This window comes from Lepidochelys olivacea (assembly GCF_965140295.1).
Source record: "Lepidochelys olivacea isolate rLepOli2 genome assembly, chromosome: 17".
NCBI classification, from domain to species: Eukaryota; Metazoa; Chordata; order Testudines; family Cheloniidae; genus Lepidochelys; species Lepidochelys olivacea.
In genome coordinates, this window is record NC_140427.1 from 6,591,735 (window position 1) to 6,611,901 (window position 20,167).

At 38.0% G+C, this 20,167-nt stretch overlaps 1 protein-coding gene across 15 annotated transcripts in view; it reads right to left on the minus strand.

The window, feature by feature from the left end:
• Positions 1 to 20,167, minus strand: part of BCAS3 (BCAS3 microtubule associated cell migration factor) — a 502,746-nt gene that overhangs the window by 452,499 nt on the left and 30,080 nt on the right. For all 15 annotated transcript variants that reach the window (XR_014714393.1, XR_014714394.1, XM_084650993.1 and 12 more), the window contains one exon: positions 10,168 to 10,240. Coding sequence is in view for 13 of the 15 variants with exons in the window: in XM_084650993.1 (XP_084507119.1) it covers positions 10,168 to 10,240 (73 nt within the window). In the remaining 2 variants the exon portion in view is untranslated. The remainder of the gene's footprint in view (positions 1 to 10,167; positions 10,241 to 20,167) is intronic.

Consider the following 20,167-nt stretch of genomic DNA (forward strand, 5'->3'; position numbering starts at 1 on the left):
GTGGACTTTCTTGTACTCATAAGAAAATTCACTACATCAAAGAAAACCACAAAATCCCATATTTCTCACTATTAGAGCTGCTCAGGCAGGACATTACAACTAAATTGAGACATTTTGTCAAAATATGCTGTTTCGTCACAGCCAAAATGTTTCAATTAGATGACATTTTTAATCAAGAAGGTTTTTGCAGTCCAGGGCTCTCTGGTCACCTCTGAGCAGAAGGAGGTAGGCAGGGAGAAGGAGCTGAATCAAAAACCTGAGCTTTCTGATTTGAAAACAGCAGTTTCAACAATTTTGTTTTGCAAAAAACATTTAAAAGGTTCCGTTTTCACTCCAAATTTTTGAAACCTCAGAAAGTTGTCACAAAATGGAATTGCCATCCTCCAGACAGCTCTACTCATCATACCTAAAACCACATAAGACTTAGTGAATTGAGTGGAAGCTATGGGTTGGGCTGAATTTCACTGTCTGTTTTTTGGACTTGTTACAAGGCTCCAAATGAAGCAAACATGTAACCTCCAAGTATTTAATGTCTTGAAAGGGAGCAGGTTTTAATTTAAAGCTTTTTTAACCACCCTGTGGCTGTGAAAAGCAAGGGTGGTGACAAGAAAGAATTTACAGAACTTTGCGAATCACACAAAGTCTCATGAAAACAAAGGACTGTTAATATTTTACAAACTTTATGAAATCTACTTGATGGTGTCCAATAAAATAAAAAAATCATAACCATCTGTCCAATTCATTTTTTTATTTGATGGGTCACTTTAAATTTAAAAAAGGTAAAAATATGCTATACTTTATCTTCTTAATGAATGGATACACCCTTCACACATCCAGCCCTATGATTCAATCCCTGGCATAACCTAATGGCTCCGAGGCATAACCACTGCATTTGCACTGGCATTCCAGTTAAAATGTATCAGAGAGCAGTGAGAGAACTGTGAACAAGAACTTCATTCATCATAGCTAATTTTCTTCTCCTGGGTGATCCTTCAAGAAAGCTATGCTGTTTGTCATTTCTAAATCATTTCACAGCTAGCTAGTTTTAAAAGTTACAAACCACAGGTTTTGAGAACTGGACACTGATTCTAGCATCAACCAGAAGAAAAACATGTTGCCAGATAAATGTTGGGTTCATATTAATTATTAAAAAAAATAAAAACATCTTTAAATAATATTAATGTAGCATGGTATTAAAGCTTAGTTTTAACAACATTATTTTTATATTTTTCCTGGTAAAACAGCTTTTTCTGATAAACATTAACCCTTCTCTAAACATATTCTTCAATAAAACCAGTATTAACCCATTAGTAGATTTCAAGCCACAGTAACTACATAAACTATTTCCCGAAAAGCTGCTTGCACTAATTGTTTAGTCTTGTAAACAGATTTCTCAATACAGAAAAATGTTAATTACATTAGCTAAGTCATATACTTTCCATCTCCTCCTTCTCCAACTCAAAGCCTTGCACCTTATTTCAATGCCACATCCTATGCTTCTTGCTTCTCATGCACTTAAGTGACCTCAATTTCATTCTTCAAATCACTCCAGATTCAGAAATTATTTGGAGAGATTCTTTGGCCTACGTTATACAGGAGGTCAGACTAGTTAATCATAAAGGTACCTTTGGGCTTTAAAATGTATGAATAGTGAAGCAATAATTGTGAAATCTTCTGCTGCTGATCTAACCAGCTCCGCCTGTACCTCCATCTGGTGTAGCGTGTGTAGACCGTAAACTACTGAAGGAAGCAACTCTCTCTCTGCACTTTTATAAAGAGCCACATACGCTTGGGCTAAATGCTGCAATGTGCTGAGCACCTCTTACGAGGAGCTTTAGAACTTCGTTGTGGTAGAACTTAAAGTTCTTTGGGAAAACTATTTCTGTCTGCTGTGGAGTAAGTCGCTGTCTGATGATAAACACCACTGTTGGGGCAAACCGTTTACAGGGTTTTCACCAATATTTGCTTGTGGATACATTGTTACAGTGAAGGCTAAATTCTCCTCTCTGATATACAGATGCAACTCTATTGACAATCCTCTATCTAGGTGGGCATGTAATTAACTACAACAATTATTTCCCTAGCTAGCATATGATACCCTCTGACCACCTACTAAAATGACCACTGAAAACAAACAAACATTTTCATTTTTTTCAACAGTTCTAGAAGTGGGTAGAAGATCTGGCAGCTAGGAGGGTTGGGCATTGTAGTGGTGTGGCCACTATTGCCTCTCAAGCACCTCTTTGCGGACAGAGATCACTCTACCACACTCTACCTCTCATCTCTTCAGAGGCCTTTCAAGAGCTCAGCTCACAGAGTAATTCAAACACCCCCCAGAAAGGATCCCATTTATTTAGTCCTCAGGTGCACACTAAGCCCCAAGCCCCAACCCTAGCTCAGTATGTCTCCCTCCCAGTAATCCAATATAAAGTTTTGGAAAACAAGATGACACAAACTCATTCAGTCTTCACCCCAGTTTCAGCTGCACACAGCCCCCTCCTCCCTGAGCCTTGATCAATCTCTTTCCTGCTTTTTGTATAGGGGGTCTTCCAGCCCTCCCTGAGGGGGACAGTTTTCTCCTTGCACATTTTCCCTGTTGACTCAGGGACCTTCTTGTTCCCTATAGCAAGTCTACAGACCTAACTACAGTTTCCTGGGCTTCCCCTCCTGCTCTTTTTATCCTGGGATCACCCGATTCAGCCCAGGTGTGGCTCATCCTGTAATCAGGGCTGGCTTAGCCCCTGCCTCTCCAGCCCATAGGGCAATCCACCCCATTATAGGCAGCTTATCATTTGAGGACAGCAAATTAATTAACGCTTGAAACACCAAACTTTTTGTTATTTGTGAAAGGTGCAATAGCAAGAAGGTGTCTGTTTAAAGCATGCTGTTTATAAGCAAGGAGTTATGCTGACAAATAAGGCAGAACAAGAACACACACACACACACACACACTTTCTTGCCAAAGTGGCCACTTCTTTGACTAGCCTCATCTCATTATTATGTTCCAGGTGAAGCACAGACTTGTGCTACTGAACTGTAATTTGAGAAGTTCAGTTTTGGTTTGACTTATACACACAGTGAATATCAGACAACCAACCAAACTGCTCACTATACCTTACTTAGAGCTGTGCCTTACTTCTCTATAAGTGCAAGGAAAATCAACCAGACAGAAGTTTGTTTTTAAATTAGTTCCTATCATTGAACTGCTCAATTTCCCCTCAAAAACACAGAAGTAACAAATTTAGCACTGGAAGGTAAAATTAAGTACTTACACACCTTCATAAATGCTGTACATTCAAAATCAAGCCCAATATGTTTTAACAAATCTCTATATTTGCAGAGATACACATTCTATAGATCCAGCAGCATTTTCTTGTTACAGATTACAGGGCCACTTATATCAGCACTCAAATAAATACAGGATTTCAAAACCTGCTAGGTGCAAGCAAATACACACAAGCACACTGTCAGTTAACACAATGGGCAAAAATCAGCTGGCCTTTATATGAGCTAAGCTTCCCCCCCGCATTACATATTAATGCCATTCTTCTCCATAGAATTACTTTTTGGGGGGAAAACATTAATGTGTGTGGGGCGGGGGGGAGTTAATGCATTCATTTAACAGATCTCTAATTTTGATTTTTTTACCACTTAAAATTTATCAATACTTTCTTTTTGGTGTAACAACTTTATTGTCCCTCCTATAACCAGAAACATAGTGAGCATGCCTATGCGAAATTCCACAAAGACAGAATTTACGCAGATGTTCTTTCCTTTTTGGTTTTCCTTTAATTTGCAAATCTTGTAATCTAAGACTGAAGTTGACTGAACCAACATCTAAACCAGCATTGCAGTATCAGCCAAAAAACACAATCTGTTTCCCATTTGTGTGTCAAGACTGCATCCTTTTTGGTGGTTGAAAAAAACAGTTATTTTGAAATGATTATACAGTGAAACTGTGCAAGCCTTTAGTAATTTTATGAACCAAGCTCGAGATGGAAAATCTGACTTAAAAAAATAAAAATGGGTTTCTAGAAAACTAGTTTGGAACCCAAGCTGTAGGCAAAGACTGAATTTAGAACATGTAGCTTCATCTCTAGTTAAATAATTATTTAGGGACGCTGTAGAGCTGGCACTGTGCAAAAGTTTTGTAATGAACTTATTTTCAACAGTGCAGTTGATGTCACCTAAAACTGTGTGCCAAAAAGATATTTCCAACCAGCAAAATTAGTCTCCACTAAGTACAAAAGTAAATTAATCACTTCAGTTCAAAGAGACTCATTACAAAAAGATGTATTTTGTCTCTTGGGCACTAGCCACCTTCTTCTTCTTTTTTTTTTTTTTTTTTTTTTTAAATCATTCCTGACGTTTTGCCCAACGCAATGTGAGCTTCCTTTGGGGATATAAACAAATTACCACTTTCCTATAAGAGCAGAGGGATCTATTCATCTAAAATAATCTGCCGGATTCTGTACTGTGAAAGGCCACAAATCTTGGCTGACCTATTTAAAAGAAATGTAGCTAGACCAAGAAAAGCTTTTTTTTTTTTTTTTTTAAATATGGCGTGGGCCATCAGTGGGGAGATTTATTTCAATAAGCTTCTCCGCCCTATACTCTTGAACTCTCTGGCTAGTTTATTAGAGTCAAAACCTAGCCCCTTGTGGTCAGAGGGGATTCTTTTTAAACCTGAGGTAATTCAGATGGAGGCTAGCGTGGTCTGCTATATGACAACTATTCCTAATCCAGGTTTGCAAGACATCAGGTTTTTATATATAAATAAGTTTAAATTTATCGGTTTCCACAGATTGTGGTCATATTTTAAGCCTTTTCTTTAAAAAATTGAATAAAGAATTCTGCGGATGACCAGCTTTAAAGAAAGTATTGAATCGGAGTTAAAGACCCCACCATTATGAGGTAAATATCAAAGAATTTTTAGTACATATGCAGTGGAGTCCAATGATATAGAAAGAGATTCTTATATTAAACTGGATATGGGCACTGAAAGGAACATGGATGAGGTAGGAAGAGTTGTACTCTGTCACATTCAGAATTTCACAAAAACTTTAGAATAAAACCCTAAAAATACAAGAAATGGGTTTGACCAGAGTGTATCATTTCAGAGCCTCCATGTCAAACTCAGAAGTTAAACTTAACTCTCCCTCCAATGTGAATTCAGTAACTGTCCAAATGATTTGGAATAATCAAGAAAACAAACTCTGTCTACTCCAAACAGGAACAGACCTCTATATTGTTTTATAGAAGAGTTTCTGGAATCTTAAACTTTGAGATAAAATTAGTAAAGCAGGCTTGTAATCACATGACTCTCATTAAAGCTGCATGGTTAAAACAATAAGAAAATTTACACCCTACATCTCTAATTAGCTGTTTAGAATCTTAGTAGTTTAATAAAGCTTCCTAAATTAAAAGTACATTATATCAATGAAGTTAAGAACTGCCTTGATTACTTGTTAGGACACATTACAGTAAATGTTCATTCAGTCCTCCATACTTTCCCACTGTTAACAAAACATCTACTTAAGCTCTAAAGTTCTTGAGAAAAAGATTTAAATTTAATAAGACATTCTTGGATCAATGGACAATCTACAGTACAACTGAATATTAGGGGTTTCAGTGGAAAGTTGTGTGCATATATTAACATCTACCAAACAGACAATAGGAAAGACAATGAAAAGATGCCATGATTCAAAAATAAATCCACAGATGAATTTGACACTGATTTTATACATGATATCCATGTCTGTTTCATAATCAAGGAAACAAGTCCTGAAGGTGCACAGTATACGAGACATTTATTTTGTCAAGCAAAATCATGGTAGGATGAATTTCTTAATGGTATGGTAAAGGGATGGTGAAAACTGTTAATGTTATTTTTTTTTAAATGCTAGTGATAGCTTTAAAGTGACTCAGTAGAACTTGAAGATTCTTCAGATTTCAAGAATAAAGAATGTCCTACATTAAAATACTATAAAAATACCATTCTATCACAGCTCCTTCACTGTATTATATTTACTTTATAGCAAAAGGAGTACAGATGAATTTCCTGAAACTAACCACTAATGCAGATTAGAGGTTAGAAATCAGGAAATTCCAGCTCCTAACATGAATGTGTCAATATCTCACTGATATAATCCTAATAGATAAAGTGCTATAAAGTGCTATTATGAAATGACTGTGTCGATTTATGTATGATCTGCTTTCTATCAAAATTTTATTAGTTTAACAGTCTAGTGTCTCGGAAAAGTCTAAAACTTCTAAATGCTATTCTTATACATATTGGACTTTCAATTGATCAGACATCTTTTGTGCATTCAGCAGCATCTGCACAAGTTCCTGGAATCATGAGAGAATGTTATACTGTATATTACCATGTTTGTAAACACGATCTCTCACACACCACATAGGAATGTGTGCACACAGTTCTGATCATTTAAAAAAAAAAAAAGTTTTCCCATGCTCAAAAGTTTCCATGATAACATGTGTAATAGCTTACACTAACCCCCCAAACTGTAATACAAGAGTAACATTCTGAGGTTTTATTGTGAGTCAAGTGTAAAATGTACTGGCTCTTTGCCTTACACCCACAAAATTAACAGCTTCAAGCTAGGTTTTACAAGAGCTATGAAAAATGAATGCTACATAAATTATCACTGAGAAAAAGACATCTTAACTAAGATACTTATGTTGGGAGACAGCAGGGGTCCAAGATCAATGTGTGATGTTACACACCATATAGTACTCCCCCCTCTGTGCTGAAAACCACTATACCAGACATTCACCTTTCCTAGACAAAGGGTACTTCCCTCATTGGGGGCTGGGAGCACAGTATTACAAAATACCCTATTTTGGAGGAGTCAAAACAGTCAAGGGAATGGTAGAATGTGCCAGGAAAGAAGCAAGGACAGAACGACGGAGGTCTGGGGAGCATCAGAGATAGGCAGGAAAGAAGCCAGAAGGTTTAAAGAACAGCAAGAAAAAAAGATAGGGGTTGGTCAAGGCTAAAGTAGCTACTTTTTTGTTGTTGTTGGTATGTTTACCCTATCTGTAACCATACTGCGCAGACTGTGATCCAAAGTCAGGCTCTGTCAAAGCAGATGCTTGTTTACAAGTTCATTGGCCAGTACATTAACTTGGCAAAAACACAGTTAGCATTGCTAAAACACAGGCACTCCTAAATACTAGGTATTGGATATTCAGATAAACACCCTCCCTGAAAATGGTACAGGGACACACTGATCCTTGGTAGGATAAAGTCAGGATAATAAATGAAGATGTTTTGTTCGAACCAGCAGGTACAAGGTGTAGGGCGGTTGGTAACCACATTGGAAGGGTTTTTTTTGCTTGTATAAAAGAGAAAATCACAGAAGGGGCATCTCTGTCTGGCCTAGGACGCAGCAGATAGTCCCGCTGTTGTCTGAACTGGCCGATTGTAATGGGCATGCATGTGTTAGTGTACCTGTAGGACGTATGGGGCACTAGGGCCATGCTTCATTAAACGATAAACCTGGCTGAGCACCTTCACCATTGAACAGAGTTTGTGGTCTTTCGGGGTAATATCACGGAGGTCAGCTGGATCAGCTACCGGCACAGAGCTAGAACAGCATATGAAGTGAGCACAGACGCACGCCATCAGACACCAGTCAATTTTATCCTTCTGTTTTCTGTTAAATGGGGATACAGTTTAACCCTTGTTTGTAAAGCACTTTGAGATGTACAGCTGAAAAATGCTGTGGCGCTGCTAACTATTATTGTCAATTCTCCTTCATGTTTCAACTAGGATACAGTAGTGGTCGTACGTTAGATCCTAAACAGTTCAAGCGTGCTGTTGCTGCGTGTTATCAGACTGCTCCCGTCACGCTAGAACGAGCCTAATTTCAGCAGCAGATGAGGGAGTGACAGTAGAGAGATACTAGCAAGTGCTAGCCTTTGGGATCCTTCAGGAAAAAAGAAAGATTTTTCTCCAGACACCTTCTCACTGATCTACATTTAAACCAGATGTACTATCTGTCCAGAGGCAGATAGGTATTAAAAGTTACCGTAGGTGATGCAAAGCACAAAACCACAAATTAACAACAGACTTGAAGTCTTAACACTGAAATTCCTTCCCACCCCCACACCTCAGCTTCCATTAGACTTAAAGGTTTGACATCTTAAACTGATTTTCTTTTTGGTGTTTAGTGGTGATTACACTGCTTTTTTAAATAGAAGATCCACTTAATAAATTTAAAGAAAAAGGCAAGCCAACCTTGGGTCACCTGAACAACAAACAATACCTTGCAAAAATCAGTGCTTCTTTCAAAAGGCAAAAAAGGGAGCCTGTGCAACAGTCCCCTTCTTTTAATCAGATTCTCACAATGTGGCCAGAGCTCCAGGCCTGGTTTAAAAGCTCAGGGTGTGTTTACAGATATTTAAATAATGGCTAGGTAGGCGCATACCTGATTTTGCTCCTTTTTTATATAATGAAGCATTTTCTCTAGAAAAATCAACAAAATAATTTTTTGAAGTCTTGAATTTTACTGGAGCCCATCAGCTATGAGAAAGTAGTGGCCTGCTTTACAGGCCTATTTTGTTAACATCTCAGACATGTCTCACTCACTTCTGCAAGAATACCATCACGGAAAATAAGTTCTCTGAAGCATATTTTTCACACACAAATCAATGACCCGGATTAAGAGGGGAAATACTGCCAGATAACAAACAACTGTAATGTACTGTTTACAACTAAACAGTACATGCAGTCCTAGGCAGGAGAAGTAGTTAATAAGATTATAAACATTTTGACAGCACATAACACACGATAAACAGTTTAGCATAAAGGAAGAAGTTTAGCTATGCTTATTTCTGATCAGATTCTTAAATTGATAACATTCATAACCTTTGTTAATAAACTAACAGTACATAGTGAGCAACACTCTTAGGAATTGTTTTGGGTTTACTTGTTAACCTTCACCCATACCCAAAGTCATTAAAATTCCTAATTAAAAAGGTGTGGCACAGAATTAGTCTAATTATTGTAAGAAGATTTGCTTCAGCAATTTAGCCTTTGAATCTCTGTGCATAGGATTATCCTTGAGAAGCAGGTATTTTCCACTTGGTACGGGTATAAGCCAAAAGTGCTGTCTGAGTCAACACATCTAACACAGCCATCATAACATAGCAGAACAACCTCTTTGTATGAGGAAGACCCTCCAACTGACACTCAGAAAGCAACAAAACACATTTCAGGGAAGGGAGGTTGGCAAATGCTCATTACCGAGCAAGAGGAATACTCTATAGATTTTAAACAACACTGAAGTCTTTTTGAGTAGGTCCATATATAAGCCACAATGGACCCGGAAACAGAAGAAACAGACATATTAAAACTCCCTGCTGTCACCTAGGATTCTCTTGTTTATTTCAGCCTTCACTTCTTGGAATAGGTTCTTCTGTGTCCGCATAGGTATTAACCCATTTAGATGTAGGCCAGGGACTTCTTTAATAAGGGCCTCTAAAATTGCCTACCAACTGAGAGACCAGCACAACTCTCCCAGTCCTTGCCAAGATAGAAGTGAGAAAAGAAATGCAAGTTTTGAGCTCAGATTCCTTGTATGCTATCCCCAGACTAAGACAAACCTGCCAACTCATTTTTCTAATTGAACAAAAAAATAAGCATTTTTTACAAAATTATTTTACAAACAAGCAGTGGCCAATGTTTACATCAAAACACAATCAACAATACTGTTATACATAGAATATCACTCATTCCTCACAAACATCCTTTAATTATTTGAGGCACAGAGGCCGGTTTTGACCACTCTTCTGTAATAACTTCATCCATTACCATCAGAAACAGTGAACATGAAAATGAGATTATGTTAAAAGAAAATAATCCCACACAATTTCAAAATACCTCCTCATTTATTTTATATTGGGTTTCATATCACAGGTCTTTCATCACAGAGGTCTGTTTTGTTTTTAAAGGCATGTGTCCCAAAAAAAAAAAAATCGGTGCTGGCAGGTTGAGACCTTACAGGGAGAACCTTTCCCAGCTTCGTAATGTAAAAAAAACTCTGAATACAGAGCGGAAAAAGTTACAGAAAAATATTTTTTTTATTGTTCTATAAAATAAATTGCTTTTTCAGTATACTAAAAGTTGAAAAGTTTCCTTACCCAGAAGATCCAATGCTTTTACACACACCAAGAAGAGGTCTCTTCTCAGAAAAATTATCACATTTCTGAGGGCCTGATTAGAAGAAAAACAGAAAAATAAAGCTCAATAAAAAGCATTCGTTATATTTTCACCATGCTGTCTTTATTCACTGCAAGAAGTTGATTAGACTTGAAAATATAATTACTATATCTTGTCAAATTTCAGAACACTTCTTTTTAAAAACCACAAATCATTAACCTGAAAAAAATTCTTCTACAGAAAAAGAAAACATTTTTAGAGCACCTTGCACAATCAAAGTATATCCAAAGGTTTTACAAAAGCAAAGGGCAAGATGTTGGAAGGCCAGTGGCTATACAGATAAAGAGCAGCAGCCACTACAAGCTCAGCAATAGGGATACATTTCACAACAAAGCCATGAACTCTAGAACAATAGCTCCCGTAAATATGGTGATAGGTGTAAATGAACAATAAAATTTCGCCAGGACACGTGGGTATTTGCTTACTCTTTTCAGAAACTGTTATTTCTTATTAAGGTCAAGTAATGCTCACTCCCATTTTTCTATTTTGTGAAGTTGTTCTAAAATATGAATGATGTTATTTTTGAAAGGCTTCACACATTTTTTCAATTTATTCCATTAAGGTCACACACAGTATAAGAGTAGTCCCTCTCTTTCTTTAGTGTGATGAGCTGGATCCTAGTGTTTGCCTAAAACATGGCCATGCCCATGCCCATCTTACATCTCTAAATTGGGCAAATTTTTCACAAGTGACATAGCAGCAAAAGTCCCATTTTCAAAAGTAATTTAGGAAAAGCAAGCCCCACTGACTTTCAGTATAACCTAGGCTCCGCGTCACTTTTGAAAAAATGGGGCACAGGCATTTTCAAAAATTTTACCCTGTGTCTAAGTAGGAATAAAGTCAAATAAAAACCATCTAATTTCTCGCCTTTGTGGAATTTTTTTTTCCCCCAGAGGGTACTACTGCTTTGCTGAATGTCAGGATGTTTGTTACTGAAATTAAACATACACACACCAAGCTGAGATGCCTCAGTGAGGTAAATTTCCAGGATTACAAAAAAGCTTTCTTCATTATAAAAATCAAACTCTTTGATCTACTCCAAGTATCGGTAACACATTCTGTTCAAACCTTAATTCACAATTAATTGTATGGCTGTACTCCTATGTGAATTCATCAGAAAGGTATAACAATTAACAATATACTTTTTCACTTCACAGTCTCTGTTAATTATTAATAGTATGGGTACATACAATTAATTTATAACATAAAACCGCTCAGCAATCTCATCTATACAAGACTAACTCTTCCCTCCTACGTGTTTGGAGTATTTATAATAGAAAAGGGTTCACATCAATAATTTCACCATCAACAACAGGTTTACGAGTTACTTAACAAAATCAAATACATTTTCATTTTATTCTGCTCTTTCCAAGGTTTTTTATGGGTCACACCTGTACCGTATGTACTGATCTGTAAACTGATAAATGAAACATGTAAAGTCTTTTTAAAAACCTGGCAACCAATTTGTTTTTTTTCCCCCAATATATGGAACAGATGAACTCCATTTGTTTCTGTTTACCTAGCCAGGCTCAATAGAAATTACATTAAGGGAGAAACCCTGGCTCCATTGAAGCCAATGGGAGTTTTGCCACTGATTTTAGTGGGGCCAGGATTTAAACCATGCATACATACATACACACACACACACACACGAGACATCAGTTCACAAGTTTCTATTCAGTCCAACTCTGAGTATAAACTTTTTATTTTAATAAGGAGAATTACAGAGGAAAGAATTCCAGAACATACAAAAATGGATTATAGGGGAAAACATTTGCACAGAATCAAAAGGAATATCATCATCACCTGAAACGTATTTGGAATAATTGTACAGTGGGTGCTTTAACTTCTAATTTCAGACGTTTAAGACAAACTCAGGTTTCAAAAAATTTTCATTATCTACTTCAAATTTATACTTTTAGGATGTAACTATTAATACTCTAGAAAAATCATTAGTATAAGGACCTTGCAGTGCATGAAATCAGGTTAACAGCAGTCCTGTTCATGAGATTGCAAGCAGCAACATGTGTTGTTCTCCATGATGCTTAATGCATCAGCACCCCCCCGTCATTCTGGGGAGGAGGGGACGTTTAATCCTTCAAGTTATGGTGGATTAATTTTTTATATATAAAATTGTGTTTATTCACATGTGCAATATACTGATGCTATACACACCTGCTCCGCACAGTGTTTAACAGAATGTAGTCTGATGATTGAAATGAAAAACAGCTAGCCAAATCCATCGAATATAGAAAGTATTGCAATCCTGTTGCAAAGTCCTTTTCTTAAACTCCTTTTATTCTAAATCCTTTTAATTCTGTCATAACACTACAGCATTTATAAAAAGCTGAAAATCCTGATAAATCACTCAATTAAAGTAATGAAAACTGCCTTTCCTGCCAACAAGGCACCACCTTATCTGCAACTCCATTTAGCTAAATGATCAAAAAAATTTCTGTCATCAGCATATTTGAAAATATGCAAAACAAATTCCTCTGTCTAGATGAAAATTAATATCAAGCAACTTCCGGACCTCCATGAAGTCAAAAAGTTTTCCACATACTAATATAGTTCACTTGTTCAGATGAGCTCATGTACTGTACTTCCAATGAGATGCAAGTCCTGCTGGCAGCTTAATAATGCTAATAATCACAAAATACACTTTTTCAAGAGATAAAACAGCATAACCCAAGGCCTGATTTTCAAAAGGAGCTCAGCACTATGGCTCCCATTAACTTTCATGAGAGTTGGGTCTGCGCAGCACCTCAGAAAATTAGAACACTAGCATCTCTGAATGTTTTCTCTCAATAAAAACAGGGCAATGTACTTTTGCTGGGCACTCAGCAGTGATGGTGCTTGCCAAAAGTCACTTCATTACTTTCACTTACCTCGTTGATTTTTAAAGCATTTTACCGTACCTTGAGTAAGAAATGCACTATATAATGCCAAGTACTATTCTATTTAGCAATGGCAAGTATGCTTTGAAAATATACTATGTAGGTTCACTCTTATTTCTTCATTATCTGTTTGATGCCAGTTCTATTCAGGTCCTTATACTGCTGTCATCAGCATAGCATCCCAGAGCTTCCCTGAAATGCATTAAGCAGCTTGACAAGCATTTGTTACACATGGTTCTCGTTCTCCCTTTTTTTCTCCAAAGGAAAGAGGAGATGCTCGGTTTTTGTTTTGTCTTTATTTTATGTCCGCTGTGTTATCCACATTTATTATTGAAGGCAAGGTTTTAAAAGTGAGAAAGTTAGAAAGGAAAGCGGTGAGATTTGCAGTGGTTCTTAAAACCTATGGGAGTTCACTCCCCAACCTTAGATCAGTCCCTGAGACTACTGTCTCCTGCAGAGACTAGCTTTACCCTCGCGGACAGCTCCATCTTGCCTGATGAGTATAGATGTTGACTGCAGCCCATGAGCTTCAGGTGATCTTTTAGGTATAGTGAGACCAGGACATTGAGCATCTTAAAAATAATGGGAGATCTTGAATTCGACTTGATATTCTATGGGAAGCCAGTAGGGAGAGGAGGACAGGCCTGATGTGTTCAGAGTGCAAGCTCTTTGGGGAATGAATCAGACCTTTTAGTTCTGTGTTATACAGTGCCTAGCACAGCAGGGCCCTGATCCATGACTGGGGCTCCTAGGTGCTCTGGTAATACAAATACATATATAATGTGCTCGCACAGTAGCCCATGTTGCTGAGATATGTTCCTACATTCAGTACTAGCTAGAGTTTCCTGAGTAACTGAAAAATCCGGAGTATCTTCCTTTATTTTAAAAAAAGTTCAACACAACACATTTTCCATACACAGAAACACTATTTCCTGGAAACTGGGTTTATTTAAACAGGGAACTTACATTTGGCTAATGAATAAAACAAAATATATGTTTGTATGTTTTATGCAGCATTGAGCACATGCATGTTAAACAATAATATTCACAAGTCAGTATAGTTCCCATCTTTCGAAATTTCTCCACTCACGAACTTTAATCAGCGTTCCTGTATGGAGAACATTCAATTTCAGCAAATATGAAGAACTGTAAAGGGCCAAAGAATGTACATCCAAGTGACCAAGGTCCACCTACTCTAGGATCCCAGCTTTTCAACCATCGTCTTTCTTGGGGAGAGGCCCCAAGGTTTTTCCAGGCTGCACAGTTCCCTGTCTACATTGTGGTGTCTCCAGCAAGCCAGACTGCCTAAACAAGCCAGCATTCTGTATTTTGCTTTCTCTCCAAAGGCTACAAACAGCGTAATTGTTCACAGCTATAAATAGCCACATACAGCTCTTTGTAAGCAAGAACATTTATTTTTAATGTGAAAGCATTACAGAGAAAACTTATTAAAAACAATAAACATACATGCACACTAAAAAGCTTACCAGAGGTCACCACAACTCCAACCTTGGACTCTGGTAGAGGTCAGTTCTTCCACAAGGATTGGGGGCGGCCCCCACCTTGGGCAGAAGGTCATGTCCATTTGCTGGATCAGAACAGAGGCACCGAGTCAGTTTAAACTCAGGCTCTTTATCCAAAAGTCCTTTCTCTGTCTGTTGGTCTCTGGAGAAACCAGTATACACAAGCCTCCCCAAGAGATGGTACGTCTGTAGGTGGGAGGGTTTAACAATATGGCTGATTTACCTTAATCACCACTCACTGTCTTTAGTGCCTAGATGCTGTGGTAGCCCTCTACCATGGTGTACAACAGTGGTTTCAAACTGCAGGTTGCGACCCAGTATTGGGTTGTGGAATGGAAGGCACTGGGTCAGAGCGGCTCTGGTCAGCACCGCCAACTGGGCCATTAAAAGTCCCATCGGCGGTGCTTCCCTGCTAAGGAAGGCTAGTTCCTACCTGTTCTGACACCACGCTGCGCCCTGGAAACGGCCAGCAAGTCCGGTTCCTGGGCGGGGTGCCACAGAGCGCCATACACTGCCCCCGCCCGAGCACCGGCTCTGCACTCCCACTGGCAGGTTCCCGGACAATGGCATCGGGGGGGGGGGGGGGTGGCACCTGCAGGCAAGAGCCACTTGCGCACCTCCGCCTAGGACCCGGACCTGCTGCTGACCGCTTCTGGGGTGCACTGCGATCCATGGTGCCAGGACAGGCTGCCTTAGCACCCCTACTGCGCCGCTGACTGGGAGCCGCCCGAGAAAAGCCTGCGGCCCAACCCCATGCCCAAACCCAGAGCCCCCCCAAACCCAGAGCCCCTTCCTGCACCCCAAGCCCTTCATCCCTGGCCCCAGCCCAGACCCCCTCCCACACCTCAACCCCAGCCCAGAGTCCCATCCCACACCCTGAACCCCTCATTCCTGGCCCACCCTTCAGCCCTCACTCCAACCCTCTGCCCCAGTCCTGAGCCCCTTCCACACCTCAAACCCCTCATCCCCAGCTCCGTTGGGCTGCGGGCATCAACAATTTTCTTCAACTGGGTCAGCAGAAAAAAAAGTTTGAAAACCACTAGTGTACAACACAATCACACATACAAGATTCATTTAAACAATGGGACCCAAAAATACTTAAACTTAATTCAATAAGGGTCTCCCAACGATATGCAGGAAATTGCCATATCTGTCATACCTTATTTTTTATAATCTCTCTCAGTAAACAGCACATAGATCTCTTCCAGGGAATCAAACATTAGGCTTAGTTTTTAATCCAAATTTAAAATGGCTTTCTTGGCCTTAAACAGGAGTTTAAATAACACTTTCTCTGAGCTATTCAGACATAGATCCCTGTCCAGCCACAATAGAGTCATGAGGTAAAAAAAATATGTTAAGTTCTGGAAAAAGGTACAAAACAAGTTTCACTTATTACTTCAGACTAATTACAGAGGAACAGAACTAGAACATATGGTAAAAATTTCCAAGCATTTTCTGCACTTCAAACTCCTTTATGTGTTATGGCATATTTAGCTAGCAAAATAAAGGTTTGGTAATGAACCAGAAACTTCATCTTCTGAAACCCACAAAAGCAAGGCTTTTTTGTTAAATTACGAACAATTTCTGCCAGCACCTAAAGGATCGACTTTTTATTTTAACATCCCAGTCCACTTTCCTCTGAGCATCCGAAGAACGCATCCGATGAAGTGAGCTGTAGCTCACGAAAGCTTATGCTCAAATAAATTTGTTAGTCTCTAAGGTGCCACAAGTACCCCTTTTCTTTTTCCTCTGAGCAGTAAGCTTTAATATTTATTACAAGAAAAATATATTTAAAGGTGTTGAAATTTGATTTTGTTGAATTTGTATCATATAATGGAGGAAGTCACACATAAACTAGACAGTCTATGAATCACTTTCCAAAACCTCCACCCACCCCAGCGAAAATGATTCAGACCATCAGGATCCCTTTTGATAGTCAATTCTCACTGGGAAATCTGTTCAATCAAGGAAATCTAGTCACCAAAGAAAAAAGGAAATCTTATTTATACTAGGCCACCAATTAGACAGCAGAGGTATGGCACTAACTAACTTGCAGCAGGTGAGTTATGGTTTTAAAACTGTAATTTACATAACAATACTTAAATAAAGGAGAAAATCAAATAGCTATGTACCCCATTAATAGGGAACATAGAAATATGAAAGAAAAAAAAACACATCCAAAACTGTAAGATAGGGGGAGTTGCAGCACTAAAATACTCAGCATACATAGTGGCCTTGCTAAAGTTATTAAGCTCAAGCCATTTAATGAATACAGACACCTGCAAAATGTCTGTATGTACTACTTGTTTATATGTTTAATTAAATTTATCTTGTTCATCTTAACTTCTCTAATTCACTTAATTTCACCTTAGCAAGTAGGTTAGACTTATGGTAGGAGGTACTTTAAAACCTTGTTGCTCCAAAAGGACAAAAATTGCTATACATTTCATAACCTAATTGCAAAAGGTAACAGTTCACAGATTAATAGTTTGTAGTAAAACTACTTCTCTAAGCAATATTAAGTTGCATGTCTTGTTCTCTGACAAGTATCTGCATCTGCTCTGTCAAAAGGATTGATTCAAAAATTATGCCCATAGATATCCTACATAGTAAAAATCTGATCTTAAATCTTTGCCTTCAAAGTGCTTATAACACAACTGCATGAGCATCAGCAATTCTGCAAGCACCTATAAAAGCCTTTTGTACAAATGGAATATACCCGGTGATTGATTCCTCTCGGTAGCAGGCATTGCCTTCTAATCTTGGAAATTGTGCACTCAAACATTAAGAGGCCAGACACAGATTTGTGCGTTCTGCCTGTTTTCTCCACTGAGGATAAGAGTTTCGCTGACAATATCCCAGTTTACTGCACAGTACAATTGGATGACATTCCTTTGATTCCCTCAGTGAGGAAGACATTGTTCTAGCCTAGCTCCTTTGATTTTCTTAAGAGCCTAGCTGAATACTGAAGTTAACTTGCTCTCCACAAACTGGATTCTTTTATCCACATCATATCAGTCTTCCAGGTCAGATATCATCTTCTCACATCCTCAGGCATGACTATATGAGTGGCAAATGAAGATTACGTAAAAACGATTGCAAACTGCACACTTCAGTATGTTTACCGTCCAGAAGTTCTTTAGCTGTAATATCCATCACACTTGCTGAAAAATGAACCAGACTAATTATATGAAAGGAAAAAAAGTCCCTTGTAGGAATTGGTTGGATCTATGCATACAGACTGATTACTATGTATTTTTGCTGACGTAGTCTAAATTTGTGGGAAGACACTTTACATTCCTGAGAGCCAAGACAGTATAAAAGACAGTTGCAAGAAAGAGAGCACTTTGCAAGAAAGATGGCTCAAGAATGTTTGGATGCTTTTTTTTTTTTTCCTTTTTTTTTAAATTCAGACACCTTCATCCTTCCGAGATGCTCCTCAAAGAGTCAGTGAGCAAATGAAAAGGAGCAAAGGGACAGGCAGGACCAAGGCAGTATCAGAAGGTTGAGAGCACCAGACAAGTTGGCCAAAAGACCATCATAAGAAGCCATCCACCAGTCAGAAGGATACAGAACAGCAGAGAAAACTCCTTTTAACCTCCTCTAGTTCTGAACTCAAAGTCAAAGAATTTTAATCACAGACAAAAACCAGGCACTTTTACAGATATTTGCACTTTCCTTCTGACACACAACAGTTTTATTCTTAGTCAATACAGCAAATAGTTTCTACCGAAACAAGAAAATAACTTTGAAATATTTGATAGTGATAACTAAATGTTACTATTAGAGGAAAGAGATGTACATTATTTGAGAAAATGTTGCTTAGAAGGAAATAGTCTGCAATTTTAAATTACATTCAACCAAAGTTAGAGTCACATGAGCCTAGTGCAGTTAAAGTTGGAGCCCTGTGGACCTAAGGAACCAATACGATGTTTCTAAAAGTGAGATGGCAGTAGAATGGGGGGGGCAGTCAACTTTTGAATATTAATATTTTTACATTGGTGTAAACATAAAAAAAAACACTCCAATGTTTTTTCTATACAGCTTATACAGGCTTACTTGCTACATCAGAATTCTACTCTATAATTTCTCTAACCCACCTACATCAGACTTCATTCTACCACAATCAACCCTACACCACTTACAAAACACCAAAGCTTAAAAACACACCTGCACAAGCCACTTAGCGCTAACCAATTCTAGCTACAAACTGCTACTGTTTGGTCAGCTTGTAGGGTGGGTTTTTGTATTGTACATGCTTGGCAATTATTTTTGCCTTAAGAGACTTAAAACCACTAAGCCACCCAAGTGGCTGAATATATACAATATTAACATCTGCCTTCCTTCAGAGAGCAACCTAAATATTATAGTTCCTTTAAGTATTCTTGCAGATTAAGCTAAGTCAGCTTTTGAGGTTCACAGTAAAAACATTTAAAAATATAAACAGAAGTCAGAGATGCAGGTAATACCTGTTAAAACTGCAATAAAATTTGAACTTGTACAATGAAATAGTTTTCAAGTGCAAAACTAGTTTGTAACTGAATTAATTCAACTTCTGAAATTAATTCTAGTTTAAGAGTTTGTTTTACAATGTTCCTTGGTTCACATTTCTTTTAAAACTTAAGTAGTTTGATACTTTCTATTACTGTTTACAATGTTTGTTCTCCTTGGTAAATTTGATGAAGTACAAATAATCATTCTGTACTGTGTGATTTTTTAAAAACAAAAAACCACGCAAGTAGCATAATACAGAAACTGGCAAAAAACTGAACTGAATTAAATTTGATGAATTTGTGTTCACAATAGCGAGGGCTGGGAATATGTGAAACAACCAATGGCTCAAGCCAAGTTCTACACACAACTCTGCCAACACATCAGTCCTAAACTACCACACTCTGCTATTCCAGTGTTAGGCTCTGGACTTTCCAGACTATGGAATACTAATTGCTTAGCTGAGATTTACAGCCTGTACAAACCCATTGAATTCAAAGGGTTTAAGCAAATATTCTGGCTCAGTAAATACAGGATTTTCACTATAACAGACTGCGATAAGTAAGAAGGGGAAAAATAAGATATTCTACCAAACTAATCCACTTCATAGAGCAAGCATATTCTGATTCTGCTACAAAAACTGTAAGAAGCCATTTATGTTATCTCAACTGACAATATTTACAACTACAACACGGTCCTCAAAGTGAGTAGAGAGGTAAAGAACAATCACACTCATGAAATTTGCTGTAGCAACTTCTTAATGACTTCATCATTTCAACCAAAATTCAGAAGTCATACGTAGGTTCCCCAAATTCTCACAGGAAACCAGTTAACAGAGAACTGCAACAGTTCCGAAAGGAAGTGATTAAGGCATGAGTAAGAATTTTGGAAGAAGTGATGAAAACACTTAATCTATGCTACATAAAGAGTATGAGTAATTGGACTAATGTAGTTAAATGGAACCAAACCACTATATATTACGGGGGGAAGCCTAATACAAAGCAATTTCA